The sequence below is a fragment of the Temnothorax curvispinosus genome, unplaced genomic scaffold, assembly GCF_003070985.1.
Source record: "Temnothorax curvispinosus isolate PA1 unplaced genomic scaffold, ASM307098v1 QBEX01005850.1, whole genome shotgun sequence".
In the NCBI taxonomy this organism is placed as follows: domain Eukaryota; kingdom Metazoa; phylum Arthropoda; class Insecta; order Hymenoptera; family Formicidae; genus Temnothorax; species Temnothorax curvispinosus.
In genome coordinates, this window is record NW_020215630.1 from 29,969 (window position 1) to 47,762 (window position 17,794).

Consider the following 17,794-nt stretch of genomic DNA (forward strand, 5'->3'; position numbering starts at 1 on the left):
GTTTTTATATATTCTTTTACATTTTACTAAATCGTTAACGCTCGCCATTCCGAGATTACATAATTGGTGCGAAAAAATCGATAATAATGAATAGGCGAAACGGTTCTTTCGCACGTATCGAAACGGAAAAAACTTGAACTTTATCATCGACAAAGTCGAGGGTGACGTTTCTAGAAATACCGTCGGCTGCACTTAATTGAGTTCGAGATCGTAATATCGACATAAGTATCGTTATTCATTTAGTGATGGATTTAGGTTTGGCAATAATAACCTGATGGCCGTCAGTGGTTTTATGTAACGTCGTCGTGGACAAACGTCGTTTTGCTCCACAACGCTACACGGCATTAAGGAGTATAAAAAGAATCAGAAATGTTAAGAATTGCAGAAAATTTAAAACACATAAGCTCTTTTACAAATAATGTCAGCATGTGAAATTTTTTTTATTTTTTACCGCGGTTAATTTTTATTAAAAAGTTCTAGATTTTTTAACATCACTTTTATGTCACAGTAAAAGTTTTATCGCGTAATTCTCTATGTGTATTTTATAGAGCGATGAGCGAAGCACTTGAAGCCAACGTACTTGAGATGTAACATAAAAGAAGTCTATCTATTTTGTGCTGAGTTTTCTTTTTGTTCTATTTAAATAAATTTCGATTAAATACCGTTTTAATATCGATTTATTACTACGGCTCTACCGCGATGCAAATTTTAATATTACAAGGGACAAAAAATATGACCTAACCGTGTCATATTTTTCAAAATTTTAAAAGCATTTTTAATATAATATTTTTTATATATATTAAACATAATTTTATTTTTGTTTAGTTCTTAACATTTGTAATAGTCATTTGGGTTGATAATTGATATAAAGCATCGCAATTTCCCATTAGGATCCATTCAAATATCTTGAACTTTGTTACAAATGTTCTCAAAAATTAACCGGTGAAAAAAATGCACATTCTGATATTATTTGTAAAAGATCTTATATGTTTTAAATTTTATGCAATTCTTAACATTTCTGATTCTCCGTACAATCTCCTTAAACTTGTCGGTCACGATTCAAACAACGCGTGTACAAAGCCTGTAGAAATGCGACTAGAGTTTTTTAACGTTTTTGTTAAAGGAAATCGCACCTATATATATACATATATATATATATATATATATATGTATAATGCATATTTTGGGTTACATGGTTGGACGTCGCGCGTCGGGGAAAAACGTACGTGCAAAACGGTCGAAAAGTCAAATGTCAACGATATGTAACACAACTCGATAAATTTGGGACTCGTTCTATTCGTAAGTATCGCCATTCTACCGTGTCGAAAACTTCCTATCTTTCTCAGTTTTGAAGCGCGCGTGCACAAACACACACACACACACACACACGTTGCTTGATAAACTTTACTAAATACGTCAGAAATTTGGAGAGCTTTTATTCTACGTATTACAAATGAAGGGAATGATGTCTTCATAGATTTGAAAAAGACTTGTCTTCATGAAAGAGATTTTTTTGAGGAATTTTTAAGTTTTAAACATGTCGAAACTAATCGTGCAATCTCTGCTAACTATACATTGCTATTTATTGCATTCTCATCTTTGAACTGCAGTCAAACCTAACAGTACGATGAAACATGAACGACAGACGATAGAGATTTCCATCGTCGAAGTCGTTTTCCCCGTGTCTCGCGCGTGCAGAATTTTTTTTTCTTTTGTAGAAATAGAATTTTATCTTTCGAGATAAGACCTTTTGAACAAGAGATGTCACAGAAAATAGCAGTAAAATAGAAATGTATCGGAATTTTTGATAAAAGAATATTTGATCGTTTTTGTAAGATTTCTTCCGACTACAAGTAAATGTAAGCATCTAAGCATGTAAGCATGTAAACAAATGCAGAATTTTCCATCCAAGTTAGTAAAAAAAAATTTATCTCCCTGTTACTACTGATTCAAATTCGATGATTGATGTTTCTGCGTATAATAGAAACTTTAATACAAATTGATAAAAATTGACGCGATGTAATTGTTAACTTTTCATGTCACGTCGGCCAATAAAGCGGCAATTTCATATCCGTTAAAATATAAATCGCACCTGTAAATAACATTACAGTTATCTGTAGGAGAACCAACCGTCTGCAGTATTTAAAACTTAATTTTCCAGCGTATATCGAAAAAGGTCTCGAATTATTTTTGCTATTTGCACTATCGTTTTTAATCGCTTTTATTACGGTCATCAAAAGGGTAGCTGATGTAGTTGGGATAAGCTTTTAATGTTTTATGGCTTTTATACAAGGTGTCCTAAAATATTCCGACCTTAATCAATAATAGATATATCTTTGAGTAAAATCTAAATATCTTGGAAATCTGAAACAAAATCAAACTTGGAATAAATATGCTGAAAAGATAACAATCGCCTGAATTGAGGTAAGATTAAAAAAAAAAGATTTTCTGTAATCGTTATATTTAATTAGAATAATTACATTATAGAAGATCTGATCGTTTCACTTTCAATCCTTTGATTCCTATGATTCCGAGATTATGGGTATCCCAATATTTAAATTAAGAAAATGTTAAGTATCTGAAATATTTGATTGAAAATATAAAAAATAAAGTCGGAATTTCTGGAACACTTTGTATATGCGCAGCAGTTTTATACACTAGCATTCGTCGACTCGTATAACACGACATTAATTTTCGCGTGCATAGCCCATTATTTCCGCTTTCATTTCCGACTATGAAACGTGCGCATATTACATTGTACATAGGGTGGGTTTAAAGTTGTACGAAGAACCTTGTTCCCATGTTTTTGATTCAAAAATGACGAAAAATGTTGATAACCAAACATTTCTGATCTGTTTAGGACTTTTGGATATTTGAAGCGTACAAAATATGTGTATATTTAGTTTCCGTGTGACACGCGTATTCTTTTACTTGTCATTCATATTAATTTGTAAAATAAGTTCTGATGCGCTATTATGATAAGAATCCGTGATGAAAAAGCATTATTTTAGTTTTGAGTAACAATAACATTCCGTTCTCTATTTCTTTGTATTCCTTCGCATTTTAGCATAAAAGAAGTTGGCAAAATTAGAGGATAGAATATTTAAGCGTGTCTTTATTTAATAAGCACGTTGTTTCTTTAGGAACCTCTCTCTTGAATTTCTTCTGCTTCTTTAACTTCAAAGCTTCATACACCAACGTGAAGTATAATAAAATGGAGTTTGCGGCACTATATAAAAGTAACATCTTCATTTGTGGTCGCTTAAGGGGACACTGTCGGGGATTTAATTCTAATGTTACAAGATGGTACATATAATAATGTTGTATAATTTGTACAAAATTTTATAATATAGTTACGATAAAAGACTCTCTGGAGTCTTAGCATCATTAAATAAATAATTAGGCTTTGTCACGTAACCTATTTCATTTTTCATAAAACTAAAGAATGAACTTACCTGTAATGTGTAACCTGTAATGTACGTTTTGTTACGATAAAATATACAATGGAATAATATTTTGTTTTATTTAAATATTATTTTCTATCTCGCCTCATAAAATTAGCGCAAGCTGTATTTATTGATACATAGACGTTAGGTGATATAGGCGGATTATAGCCGCAGATTACAGCTTGCATTAGCCATATACCATCCATTGTAGCTGTTTTCTTTCTTTTCCATTTATTTTGTAGCAATAGTGTTTTGGAAAAATGAATAAAAAAATTGTATCGACGAGCCACGATATCTCTCGATTAACAAAGTCGGTGTTCCGTTCATTTGTTCATTCGTTCGTTCGTTCATGTGCAGACACGCGCATTAAAAAGTGACGCTGAAAAATCAGTCACTGCCGCGTACCTACCGCGAGAATTCCGCGAGAGCCATCCGCAACGCTGCTCGTCGCGCAGTTTTGGACGTTCCGCGACGCAACCCTGATCGGCTTGTTGCGAATTGCGCGAGAGGATTTTTATGGATGGTGCGTGAATGACACATCATTTCATTTTCGCGTCAATGGGCGCAACTCACGCTCTTGAATTACAAATATTCTATGGATAAATTGTTACGGCTCGATTTTTATCTCCCACTTCGCCATTAACGAGTCATACGAATTGGTAGTCACATTACATGATCACGGCAAAGTAACATATCCGTGATCCGTGATCACGCGCGATCTTAGATTTTTGTCCTAAAAACGTATTTGTATTAGACATTAAGATTAAACTTGAACGCTTAAAATAAAATGTATATTAAATCAAAGGTGTAAAGCAATAATTATAAAAGACTTGCATCACTTTTGACGCATATAGATTTCAAATTCTTTCAAGTTTTTATATATAACATTGTTAAGTCGTCGTCTTAAAATAAATGTATAAAATAATGTTGTACAGCAGAATCAGTGCATCGAAATAAAACTAAACTAAAAATGCTAATTTATTGAATGTTATTTATTGAATGATGCCTGATCACCAACTGAATTGCGTGAGCGTCTAGAATTAATTGCCTAATGTGCAATTCATCGATTTATTATTACAATTTCATGGAGAGCATGCCTCACCGATATCGAATATTTCGTATCGTTAATTAATTCTGTGTTAATCCAAAACGACCGACTTTGCGTTGCGGCAGTTATCGAAAACAACCCGGATAATGTCGAAGACTGAAAATAATTATCATTGCAGGGCGCGCGCGCGTGCACGAATGGATCGCGTTCCAGTATTCATATGCGCAACTCCCTCAAAATAGTGTTCCAACCACAAGTAACAATGTACTATAATTGTTAGTATAATAATTATCAAAATGCAATAAATCTTGGAACAATTATCATCGTGTGGGTGAATCCCATTAAAGTTATATAAATTATCAGTGGTTTAATTATATGGTCAGCGGTGTATTATAATTATTTAATATTTATTATATTAGCTATTAAATTATTATATGTACAACACTATATCTATTTGTGTTAATTTTATTTATCAGAGTAACACTGACCGCAATATTTACGTGAAATACTAATATACTCTTATTGGACATAAATTATTTAACTGCAAAAATATTGACTGAAACAGATTTACGTTAGAAAGACTAGATATTTTAATAGAGGATATTATGCATACATATATATGTATAAAGATATATGTACATCCGTGGCCGTGAATACTTTTATATGTGTCTAATTTATGCGATAGCCTCATGAATCGCACAATCCCTTTCGCGTAATTTCGCCGAGTAATCATGATTTATATTCTTTGCGCCTACTCGCACATGGTATACCGATACCGGTGTAGCACACACAAAGCTGAGAACAAAGCCGCCATCACGTTATATAGAGTCATTAATATCACTTTACCCTTTCATTGCTGCGGCGCGCGGCGCCGGAAAATGACGACTCAGGATACTATTCGTGGTCTGGATAGCATTAACTATCCGTCGTTTCACGTCGTTTCGATTTTTCTGCTCGATGCGATAACTCGATCTCCTTTGACGCATTAGATCGCGACAGACTGAGAACGAAGTAATTTTCGTATAGCAAACGTGTTTACGAAAATCGATAACGCCGGGTGAAATTTACAGTTTCGTTATTAGTTTGTTTATTCTGATCTATGGTTAAATCTTGATTGTTTTTATTAATCGATGAAAGGATTGACTTTTCAGGAATTAAGATTGACAGAATTTCAATAAGTTTATTTTTTCAGCACTGTAAAAATTGATCTCTATAATTGTGCGGTTTCGATAAATATTCATTTAAATAAAAGAATTTTTAAACAAAATTTTTTTATGAGTTTCTGAACAGAAACAGAAGGATCTCTAATGTATAGAATATAAAAATAGTACGAGAAATGTATAAAAATAAAGCATTATGAAATTGACAATTAGTGTAGATAAAAATAATAAGAAGATAATTAAAAATTATGTACATATATCATGTTACGGCTGCTCGCAGATATAAATAAATTGATCAATTTATTTTACAATTGACAATAGAACTGAATGAGTTTGCATTTTCTTTCTTATCAAACGAATAGAAGGGCTTCAATTGTCAGATTTTTACATGTATGCACGTACGCGCACACACACGTATATATGCACAGCAAAATAATTATTAATTTTGTAAATTTGAACTTTGATTACTTGATGCATTCTAAAAAAATTTTTAAACGTGGTTCGAAAAAATAATAGATATAAACGATCACTAAAATTTAACCAATATTTTTATTATTGTTCTCTCTCTCTCTCTCTCTCTCTCTCTCTCTCTCTTTCTCTCTCTCTTTCCCTACTTCTTTTCTTCCTTCTCTTCCTCTCTTGGTGTTAAAACAATTCTTTTCCTCAACTGATATTTCAGACAGATCAAGATGTACATATTTTTCAACTAGAAATCCGTCCGTTTTTACAATTTAAATTCCATTTATTTTTGGACATGGCTGATGCTGGAGAGTGCATTGCTCGCTTATAGAATTCGAATCTTTCTTACCACGTTGCGGTGTATTGTCTTCACATCCATTTATATACGCTATAGATATGTACATGTACGTACACGTATATCCTAAAAATTATTTATTTATTTATTTTTTTTTTTTTTTAATAATAAAGCGGACGTCAAATGTATTGCAACAAAAAAAAACCCCCTACGTGAGGACGGGCGGGCTGGGGCGGTTGTCCCCCCAGCTTGTCCAAAACGGGAGGAAGTCAAACCTGGAGGTTAAAAACTTCCCGGGAGGAAGTCCAATAGTGGACAAGGTGCGGGGAGGGTCTCCGGAAGAATCTTAAGTTTCCCGGGGCCCTTCCACTAACGCACGCGAGGACAACCGTGGAGTTTTAGCCGGTAAGAATCCGGCACTCCCCCCGTCTTTGCCAGAAGGCGGGGGGGTCTTCCCCCTCTTGAAGGGGCTACTGGGTAAACCGGGCTCGCCCGGGATCCCAGTAGTCGAAGATTTCTCCACGTTAAAAAAAAAAGCCGTTAGTTATATAAAATATTAAAAAGTCGTCCATCTTTCGCACAACTTTATTGTTAAATTTAAAATCTGAAGACTTTTTATCTCGAAACATTTTCATATCATAGCTGGCATAAAAATCCTTAATGAGGTTTATCAGTCATGACGCGAGAAATGGGCATTAGCCGGGCATCAACAGCGCAAATAAACGTGCCGTATTTAGTATGGCAAAGTATCCAGCAGCGAATAAACTTTTAACATTTTTCAAGAGTTTCTTTAACATTTATCCTAACCTTTTCCACCCCGCGTTTTATTCTTAAAGACAAACAAATATGTATACATATATCGGAACTCTATACATTTAACTTTTATTTTATATACTTAAAAAATCGAATAAGTTAAGAAATTGAATTAGTATATAAGTACATAAGTTGAAAAAATTAACGCAGATAAGATTGCAATTAAATTGAAAAAACGTGAAAAAATATACGGATAAATATAAATATAAATATAAGTATAAATGTAAGAGCAAAGAGCGAGACTCACCGATGGTTGTTATCACGGTAAGGGAATACAGAAAAGCACCGGCGAAGGTCCACTTATTTTCCTCCACGCCTTCGTACCCATTTCTTATGGCTGACACTACCATCGTCTGATAATTCTCGAGAATGTCTCTCACCTTTGCCTTCCACAGTTTTTCCGAGAACACATTTTCCTATAAACATATAAGCAATATCAATAGCGTCAGAATATTAAAAGGAAAAGAAAGATTGACGTCAACAATATATTAATATCAATATTAATGCATTATATTATAGCTGTTTCCTTGGAATTCCTTGACATTAGTTAAAGAGAGGGAGAGTACGGGGTAACGAAACTTGCAAAAGATTAAGGCCAGATATCTCAGCGTATGTATCTATATATATAAATATAAAAGTATATGTATGTATTACGTTTTCGATGACATGACCCGGACGGCCCGGAGTCCCGGATCCGATTCCCGTCATTCCCGTCATTCCCGATTTACGATCTACGATCTACTGCGTCCTAGGGACGCCTAGAATTACGCCTAGACGCACCTAGCGCCTAGGTAACTCTAATGCTACGGTCAACAGTGTACGACGTGTAAACTACCATAGCTTAGAGTTAGCCAGGTTGAATTTCTAAACGCAGCCCTGGCCCCTGCGGAAAGTACGGAAAGCCACAGGCCGCAGCGCGTAGGCCGTAGCATGTAGCATGTGTGATTGGCGTAAATTGTTCATTCACCTTGGACGTTAGGTCCCAAAGATTGGCGGCCGTGCGATTTCTTAGCTTGGTGACGTTGGCGGCGATATCCAAGTTGCTTTTACCCTCGATGTGGGTGAATAGGAAGGCGCCCGCTATAGTGTAGCCGACTACGAGACACACGATGCCGACGTTACTGAAGAGGAAGGCTATCAGCGCCCTGGTCCAGTCGGCGATCCGCTCACCCCACGGTTTCCGCTTGCGCTTCCGCCGTCTTCCGCCCCGGCCGCGATAACTTCCACGCTGCCAGCTCCTACTGGCCGACGAACGGGACGTTCTGTCCGTTTCCATCGACAGTGACAACTTGTCGTGACGATGTGTCACGTGTCACCACTGCCACTGTGGCACTGTCACCAGCGTCACCGCGTCACCTCGATCGTCTCGTTTGGAGTTTGGAGTTGGAGCCGATTCGCAAACATCACGTTTCACGCTTCCCGCTTCCCACTTCCGGATCGCCAAACTCTCGCTGATTGACGGCTGACAATGAGAACTGAGAACTGAAAACGGCTCTTGCCGTTGCTCCCCGTTGCGTTGTTCACGATATCGCTACGGGTGGATATCCTATCGCAGAATGGTCACCTTGGATCTTTAATTCATTGGCGACTACAAACTACAAACCGCGCCGTGCCGCAGAAATTCAGCGTATGGCGTGTTGTTCGAAAACCACAGCCGCCATAGACCACAGCCAGATACGGAAGAACGAAGCGTAAGGAGGTACAAGATCGTAAACTATGCGCGAGCACTGACCGGGGACCGGGGATAATCGGCTAATGGAGAATTATGCCGAACAAATTTAATGGGGAACGTCCTATCTCCGAGTCTCTTGAAGTCTCTTCCATCTCTTCTGCCTCCGCGGCGCGCGGCGCGGGCGGCACAGTTGATTCTTGTAGTCTCGATTCTGGTATCATGGTATTGACACTATGGCTGCGTTCGGGGAGCGCGCTATATTAGCGCTATTTGCTTATTCTATCCTTGTTCTACACTTGATGAGCGATAAAGATAGAATGACGCAATAGCGCTAATAGCGCGCTCCCCGAACGCAGCCTATATCGATTCCGTCGTGATCCGCGATCCGCGATCCGCGGGGAATAAAAAACACGACATCGTCGTCGCCGCGGACCACAGCCGCTGCGGTCGAGACTCGAGACGAGTCACTTGGCCGCTTAACAAAATCTATTGTGAAACTGTTTACAATCCCGCGAAAAATGATGGACGATTTCGCCGAAGTCGTCGAAGGCGAGATGTAATCCGACTTTAATTAAATTCCTTTGATTGTCCCAGACTTTTCGCAAGCTGGGAATAAATCAACAGGATTTACACATTGTTCGAGTAGTTTTATACGAGTATGTTTCAACACAAAGTTGTCAAATATATGAAAACGTTCGAGATCCATTGCTATTCTATAAACTCGACAAAATATATGTGTATTTAAATGTGTGTATATATATATATATATATAATATATACGGGGGGAACACTGTAAATGTTTGAAACAAACTCCATACCCCAACTTACGGAGATGGCTTATTATATAGTATAGAATATAGATGTTATAGATGATGCTGATAATAAGATACTTAACATGAATGTATTTGTAGAAATTAATATGCAATATTGTAATCTATTCCTACTAATATAATTCTACTCGTCTCGATTGTCTCAATATGACTATATGTGTATAAGACGGCGTGGCGCCCATTCGGCGGACCATTTTTCAATTTTTCTTCATCGACATTAACATTCGTCTGGGAAACTGGGAAAGACTTAATAATTTGTATATTTAATCAAGAATATGCCACGCATACATATAGTAGAAATTGAGCTCGATACTCGCGATGGTGGTGCTATCGATCGAGGCACAGGCACGGATAGGGAATAGCCGGAATATATAGGGATTGGCACGTTCGTTTTCTGACGTTGGCTAAATGATGACGTAGGCGACGCGATGATCGACGATAAGCCTGATAAGGTCGATCGTAAGATCATGTGAGAGTGAGAACAGAATCGATTCCAAATCCAGGTCATCCAGGAATCAGCATCAAGCATCAGCATTTATACCTCGTATCTGACGTATCTCTCGCGGGCGCGCTCTAACCCTGGCTACCCCGGCCGTTTATTGAGACGATTGAGACGGAATTTGGGATTTCTGTGTTCCCCCCGTATCCTCATTTTTAATCCTCGAGCTTTTGCGAAAGCTATACTTGGACATGCGCGTCTATGCATATGCTATTACACTAGACGAGAAGCCACGTGTATTTTACGTGTTAGAAAGACGCATTACCGTTTATTAAGTTTACAATTTTCGTTTCTTCTTATAGATCATTCTTTCTTAGTCTTATTGATACTATCGCGAATAATCGGAAAGTCTTGGCGATTCTTCGCGAAAACCTTCCATCTTGCACCTTGCACCTCGATTCCTCGAGGTAACAGCACGTGCACGTCCATTAATGGTTTCCGAGGCGACACTCCCGACTCACCCGACTGCCGACTGCCGACTCCCGTTACATCATTATTACGCGCGTACGCGTATGCGTGCACGTTGCAACAAATAATTAATTTCCGACTTTCCGACATTCGATGACATTCCGTCTTACGAAAAGATCCAAGTTCGGCGATAATCGAGATAGAGTCCAAGTCTTAATTGCCGGTATGCAAACATACGGAGAACAACCCACCTCGACCAAGTTTCCCCGTAAACTGATTTCTTCTTTCTTCGTGGCAATCGTGGCACCCCGCACCCCGCGCTACGACATGCACCATCCCGAAATAGCGCGTCGCCCAAAATAACCGGGTTCAAGTCGCCTGGGTCTGCTCGTGTTGCCGATCAAATTGCCGGACTTGCCAGACACCCGGTAGACAAACCCGCATCTCGATGATCCGGTTAGGACGGTTAGGTGAACAAAATGTTGAAACATTGAAATTTTGAAATGTTATAATTAAAAAGACTGTTAAAATATGTAAACAAAATTACATTCAGAGTAAGAATTCTTCTCTCGTTAATTTTAGATAATACTCTTTTTTTTTAATTTGATGATGATTAATAAAAGTAAAATACAAATGGGCTGTCTGACAATATATCTTATGATGATCGATCATTCACCAGCGTGTATATCCGCGCAAAAATCGGAGGATAATTTTGTGACGTGAGAATGAATGAGAGAGAGAAAGCATTTATTTATTAACGCGCCCTGGGATAAGTTAATGAGACAGAGAGAGAGAGAGAGAGAGAGAGGCGATGCGGTTGGCTTTAAAATTTATGAAATGCAGATTCCGCCCGTGCCAGGATTGTTCATTCGTAATGGACGCGAACGAAAGTTCTTAGTGACTATTATTTCTTCTTTGAGTGGACTTTATCGCGCGATTATCGAGTCGTTGAAACCGGAGCCGTTAACTGGATACCGCCGCTGCCGTCGCCGCGCCGTCGCCGTCGTCGTCGTCGAGACGATTAACGTCCTCGCGATTTAAACGACGAAATGCGACTCCGAGCACAGTAGCGAAAATGCACGAGAACGTATATGTATGGGTCGCAAAGGGGATGAAAGGGATTTGCATAGCAAGCGTGAATTTTGCATGCGACAAGTGCGTCCGGGAAAATATTGTAAGGACAATCTTCTGCGCGCGGAAAGTAGTAAGCCGCGCGAAAATATCGTGTTCGCTGAAAGATAAACGTATTCTCGCGTCGCTTGCGTTCGAAGCAAAATTTAAGAGACTATACTGGAAAGTAAGACTATTTTTTGAAAACGTTCAAGTTTCAGATTTTTAGTAGTTCCATAGTTTCATAGCTCCCAGAGAATGAAAAATAGACGTTGCGCTCTCTTCTATCTTTGTGTCGCATTTTTTTTGTCAAAGAAGATTAGAAATATATATGTCGAAGATGTATATATATATATATATATATGTATATATATGTATATATATGTATATATATATATATATATATATATATATAAATCTAAATTGCTATAAAACGCGTGTATAAATAATTAAAACATCTTAACTTTTGTTTCAAGTTTAAAATTTATAAAGGAGAAAATGGTAAATTGTGAGCAAAGTATGACAGAAAGAAAAAGTTAGATAAGAAATATTTTTCTAATAATGTAAAATTTATTGCAAATAATTATTGGACAAAATCTGAAAGGAAAATATTAAAAATGCAAATGTCGATTAAATATCAAAGCTATGCGATATGCAAAGTGTATGTAAATTTAGTTGCATTCCACAATTGTTCTCCTATTCATTTTATAGACACTAATTCTCCGACTTGTATCTATATACGTATACAGCACTATTTTCCTCGCAATATTCGCAAGCTCTATAGTTTCTCTCTTCACCATTATATTCCATTGGTATACATTATAATTAATTAATAATATAGTAACTTTCTTAATAATAGTATTCTCAGCATTGTGTCAGATATTGAATTGAATACACACTGTAACGTTAAATCATGAAAAGTCTCCAAATCAAGAAATTTTTGTGTGAGAGTTATAAGAAATTAAAATTTTAATAATATCCTGGAATTTGAGTATCTATAAATTGAAAAAGATAATTGAGATAAATCATATTTATAAATTAATCTGACTTTATACGTTTGTATACCGATTTATTCTTGCGAGACAAGACCTGCGCGAAAAGAACTATATTACTCAATTATAGGAATTGTCGATCTACGCAAGATCAGATCTATCTATGCCATGAAACTGACTCATATGTCGATCGGGACGTGAACCGAGAAATCCCCTGGATCTTGTACCATGTACGAAGACGGATGACTCGCGCGTCCCCGATCTCGTCGAATAGTAAGTTGAAAACCGCGAGATCAGAGCTTGGGCTCGTTTTCATAGGCCTCATCTTCGTACTCGGCGTCGTATTCGTCATAGTCCTCGGCCTCCCCTTCCTCCTCCTCATCTTCCTCCACGTCCTCCTCGTCGGTCTCTTTGATGATACCCAGCCTCTTCGCGACGCTCTTCACGTTGTTGATGACCTCCTCTTGCACCAGATTAAAGCTCATTGCCAGCAAGGCAATTCCAAATAGCAGGTAGAGAGAACAAAGGGCGATGCCCTTCTGCGCGTCCACCTTGTACGCCGGCACAAAATCGCCGAAACCTTAAAATAGAAGAGATAGGAAATCGTGCGAGTTTCACGTCATCGCGTTCGAAATAAACGCAAGATCAATAAATAAATGGATACAGATAAGCGAAAGTAGAGCCTCTCTAAGACCGTTAGAAGATATTATATAAATATATGTTATAAAGTTGTTACAAACGTATAGGTATTATTCTAATAAAATTAATTTTTGGTCCTCTTATTGTTAGTTCCTAAGACTGACAATGAGCTCTTTCTCTCCCTCTCTCTCTTTCTAACATTGCAAGATAAAATGTTGTCTTTGAAGAAAATCGACTCGTAAGATCGGTATAGTTGACTAATTTCAACGGAATGAGCTTTATGAAACAGTAATAATAAATAAATTGCAGCACATCTTTTGTGAACCGCAAAAAAGGAATTACTAATTGGGAAACGAACCGATGGTGGTCAACGTGATGAAACAGAAGTAAGCCGAATCGAGGAAATGCCACTCTTCCCATTTGCTGAAAAGATAAGCGCCACCAAATATGTAACTGACGACCAAAAAGACGCACAGCCAGATAGGCACGGGCTTGGTCGGCTGTCTTTCCTGATCATCCGCAGCGGTATAGTACTCGTAGTCAAAATCAATATCGTCGGCATAAACCTGTCGATGCACGGCAAATCCCATCGGCGACATAATCCTCGGCGACGGTGGTGGTCCCCGTTTGTAAGAACGTGCTGGAGAAAAATATTTAACGATCAGAAGGTACGCTCGCGCTCGTTATATCGATCGGCTTGTTATTTAAGTTGTTATATATATATCGTGATGTAGTCTGTAAATACAATTTAAGAGCTTTGAATGACTTGGATACTCTCGATAATTATAAATATACATTTCACACATAGAAGTTAGGCTAGATACAAGATAAATATACGTTAGAAACATATTACTCCATAACACGAATATCGTTACATATTTTTATTCTAAAAGCTCAACTCTTATTTATACAATTAGTCAATTGAACCTTAATATCCATCGTCAATATAAATCGTTTAGATATTATTTAGTTTCATTCTTCTCAAATTTCCACAAAAAAGAAAAACGGTTATTATGAATTTGTTAATTTGACGAAATTTATTTACGTTTATCACCATTCGCTCACCGACAGAATAATTGCTCCTAGTGCGTCTACTTTTAGTAGATTGCGACCTTCTCATATATTCCATTTCTAAATAGATAGAAGATGGGCGAGGTCCTGACGACGAACTCGTTCTATGATTCGTCGTCGTGGCTCCTTCCACAGAAAGACATCTTCTCGGCAAGGATCTGGGACGAAAGGAAGTTCGCTTTTCAACGCCATCCAACTCTTCGGGTGTTTCGTTGCTTTGCGGTTTCTCCGAGTTCTCGACTGTAATAGCGTCGGTTTTGTTTAATTTCTTCAAGCGCTTCAAAGAGCGATCTCTTTCATCATCTTAAATAGCACTGATCTATACTTATTTGTATTCTAAACTAATAAACGAGTATCATTATATTAACAATTAACATATAGGAGATAGCATGTGGTAAAGCGATAAGAAAAGTAATGCGCTACAACATAAAAATTAGCTATTGTTTCATCCAAAGAGAGAATTCTTGATTTTTGTTCCGCTCTTAGGGCCACTTCGACCAACGCCGATTAACTTTAATCAACGATTAACTCAATCAGCAGTGTCGCCAACAACAAGATATTTGTCGTTGTGTACGTCGTTCTTAACCAATCTTTTCAAATATTATACTACTTCTTTTTAATTTGAATAAAGGTGTTTCGATTTTTATTTAAAATATCTACGAAAACGTGTTTATGTAACATGGATAGAATTATTAATTTTTTATTATTTGATGAATACGAGGGTTATGATCTTCCAATAAGAAAAAATCGACAAAAACCACGTATAATCAGGCCACATATAAATTATTTAGAAATTTTTAATGATGATCATTTTAAAAGATTTGCCAATATCAAAGGAAAACTTTAACATGATATTAGAAAAAATTTATGTTGAATTACAACATAAAACTAACTAATCGGTATGTATAAATATTTAATACAACAATTTAAAATTATATATAATATAATAAACAAGACAAAATATGTTTATTATAAAAAAATAAAACATTAAAAAACTTATACATATTATGGGAATGCATATATGTATTGTGTCAGTTTATTAGTTTATTTTAATTTATTTTAATTAATATTTTCTCAGTTCTGGTGAATAGTATATTATATATTATAACAACACAAATTAGATTATTAACACACACAGCCATATGTATATAATTGGATAAATAAATAAATATGTGTATATTTATACACATATTTATTCAATTATATACATAACTAATCGCGATTAGTTTTATGTTGTAATTCAACATAAATTTTTTCTAATATTATGTTAAAGTTTTCCTTTGATATTGCAAATCTTCTTTTAAAATGATCATCATTAAAAATTTCTAAATAATTTATACGTGGTCTGATTATACGTGGTTTTCGTCGATTCCTTCTTATTGGAAGATCCTAACCCTCGTATTCATAAAATAATAAAAAATTAATAATTCTATCCATGTTACATAAACACGTTTTCGTAAATATTTTAAATAAAATCGAAACAACTTTATTCAAATTAAAGAGAAGTAGTATAATATTTGAAAAGATTGGTTAAGAACGACATACACAACGACAAATATCTTGTTGTTGGAGACACTGCTGATTGAGTTAATCGTCGATTAAAGTTAATCGGCGTTGGTCGAAGTGGCCCTTATAGTTAGAATAGTTAGAATTATGTATTGTATTATATTTTATATTGCGATGTATGTATGTAATTGCGATAGAGTAATAACGATACTCACCCTTATCTTGAGGCGGGTGCCTCCACCTCGACGTTTCGTCTTCAAAATCATCCAATGCGTATTTGTTGCACAAAACTGGCGAGCGATCCGCTTCGTTCGGACTCATCAGCAATTTTCTGTCCAGCGACTGTGTCGTTATTCTGGGTTTAGCTATAAGCATAAGCGATAATGAAAATAACGCAAACCAGCCGATAGTTATTAATTAATCGATGAGTTGATAACGAGTGGAATGCGGCGCAATCGATGCGGCGCAATCGATGCGCTTGAATTAATTAATTAATTCAATCAAGCGAGTGTTTTACGGAGACTTCTGACGATAGCAGCACTTTGTATATCTCACTTGTGTAATTTCGCATGATTTCGTATGTGATATCGACATATCGTTTGCAACTCTTTTGTTATGTAAATAACGTACAAACAAGATAAACAACAGAGATAGATTTGAGAGAGATTCAGTTAAATTTAATATAAAATTTAATTCGTTGCTACATATATTTGTTTTCTTTATTTTGATTGTCTGTGCGTGACAACAAAATATGTAATATCTCTTTTTACAAAATCGGTTCGGAATACAACTCTTTACGTATACATTATTTTTTATCTGTTAACTTTATGATCAATTTAAAGACAACACGATTAATCAATAAAAGCAATAAAATAAAATAAAATGAACGATTGATAAAGTACCTCTTACGCTTCTCGGAGTCGCCAGTGGAATATCCGAATAACGTGGTACAGTTGCGGCTTTAATTTCCATTGGATTATTTGTAGAAGGTGCATAAGCTATTGCCCTTGATTCGCCTCCTTCCAATCGTCGAGACATGTACCTACACAATTTGTCTTTTCTACTTTTATTTCTAATTTTATCTTAATATCTTTTATTATTATAATTATTTTCATAAATAATTCATATTTGTATGACGTTGCATTAATTTAATGACTAAATTAATTAGAAATGCTGTAAAATATTTTCTTTGATAAATGACTTCGAATTGAAGCAAACAACGATCTTACATACCTACAATCAGTATCAGAATATGAAGACTTTGTCATACTTTCGGAGAGTCCTAAGGCCGAGTCGGCCGACCGTTGACTCACTCTGATGGATCGGCGAAACGGGCCTCTGTTTGATCCATATCTCCTTATAAAATATGATATAATAACAATAATATAATACAATCGTGCAAAGATATTTTTATTTTTATATACAATCAGGACATTAGATTATATCTATTCAATTTTTCAATAAAATTCTAATCTACTCTTTAAGAACGCGTACTGATCCGTAATTTTTACTTTGTAATACTTTACAGATTACATAACATGTATGTAATAGTGCATACGTTTATAAAATTTTTTTTTATTACATTTTTATATTACCTATATATGTTACAATTATTAGAATAGAACATTTTTTTAAACTTTTATAATGTATCATATATAAAATTACCCTGGTTGACGAACAGAATGCGACCTAACCATGTTGTTACGTCCTCGTCGTTTTTTTGGTGGTTTTGTGCATACGTAACAGCACACTTTCCAATATAGAAACCTAAAAATACAATGAATACGAAAAAAACGATTATTTTTCAGCGCTAATGAAAACTAGTAAGTAAATGTTTTGTGTGTGT

The 17,794-nt window shown here is 36.0% G+C and overlaps 2 protein-coding genes across 8 annotated transcripts in view; both read right to left on the reverse strand.

Moving 5' to 3' along the window:
• The window catches only part of LOC112455153 (potassium channel subfamily K member 18-like), a 36,613-nt gene extending 25,572 nt beyond the window's left edge, over positions 1–11,041 (reverse strand). Inside the window, exons 1-3 of one of the 7 annotated variants that reach the window (XM_025016910.1) lie at positions 10,684–11,041; positions 8,189–8,683; positions 7,469–7,637 (exon numbers count right to left, since the gene is read on the reverse strand). In XM_025016910.1, coding sequence (XP_024872678.1) covers positions 7,469–7,637; positions 8,189–8,497 — 478 coding nt within the window. In that variant the 5' untranslated portion in view covers positions 8,498–8,683; positions 10,684–11,041. Of the gene's footprint in view, positions 1–7,468; positions 7,638–8,188; positions 8,885–10,487 lie in introns of those variants that run through there. The other 6 variants (XM_025016909.1, XM_025016906.1, XM_025016907.1 and 3 more) reach the window with 6 other exon arrangements.
• A 1,256-nt stretch (positions 11,042–12,297) lies between these two features.
• Positions 12,298–17,715, reverse strand: LOC112455154 (the record flags this gene model as incomplete). Its single annotated transcript, XM_025016911.1, has 7 exons — positions 12,298–13,312; positions 13,730–14,011; positions 14,437–14,682; positions 16,164–16,313; positions 16,851–16,990; positions 17,182–17,304; positions 17,614–17,715. Coding segments are annotated over 7 exons (1,330 nt in total), but the record flags the coding sequence as incomplete, so codon positions are not given.
• Positions 17,716–17,794: the final 79 nt, after the last annotated feature.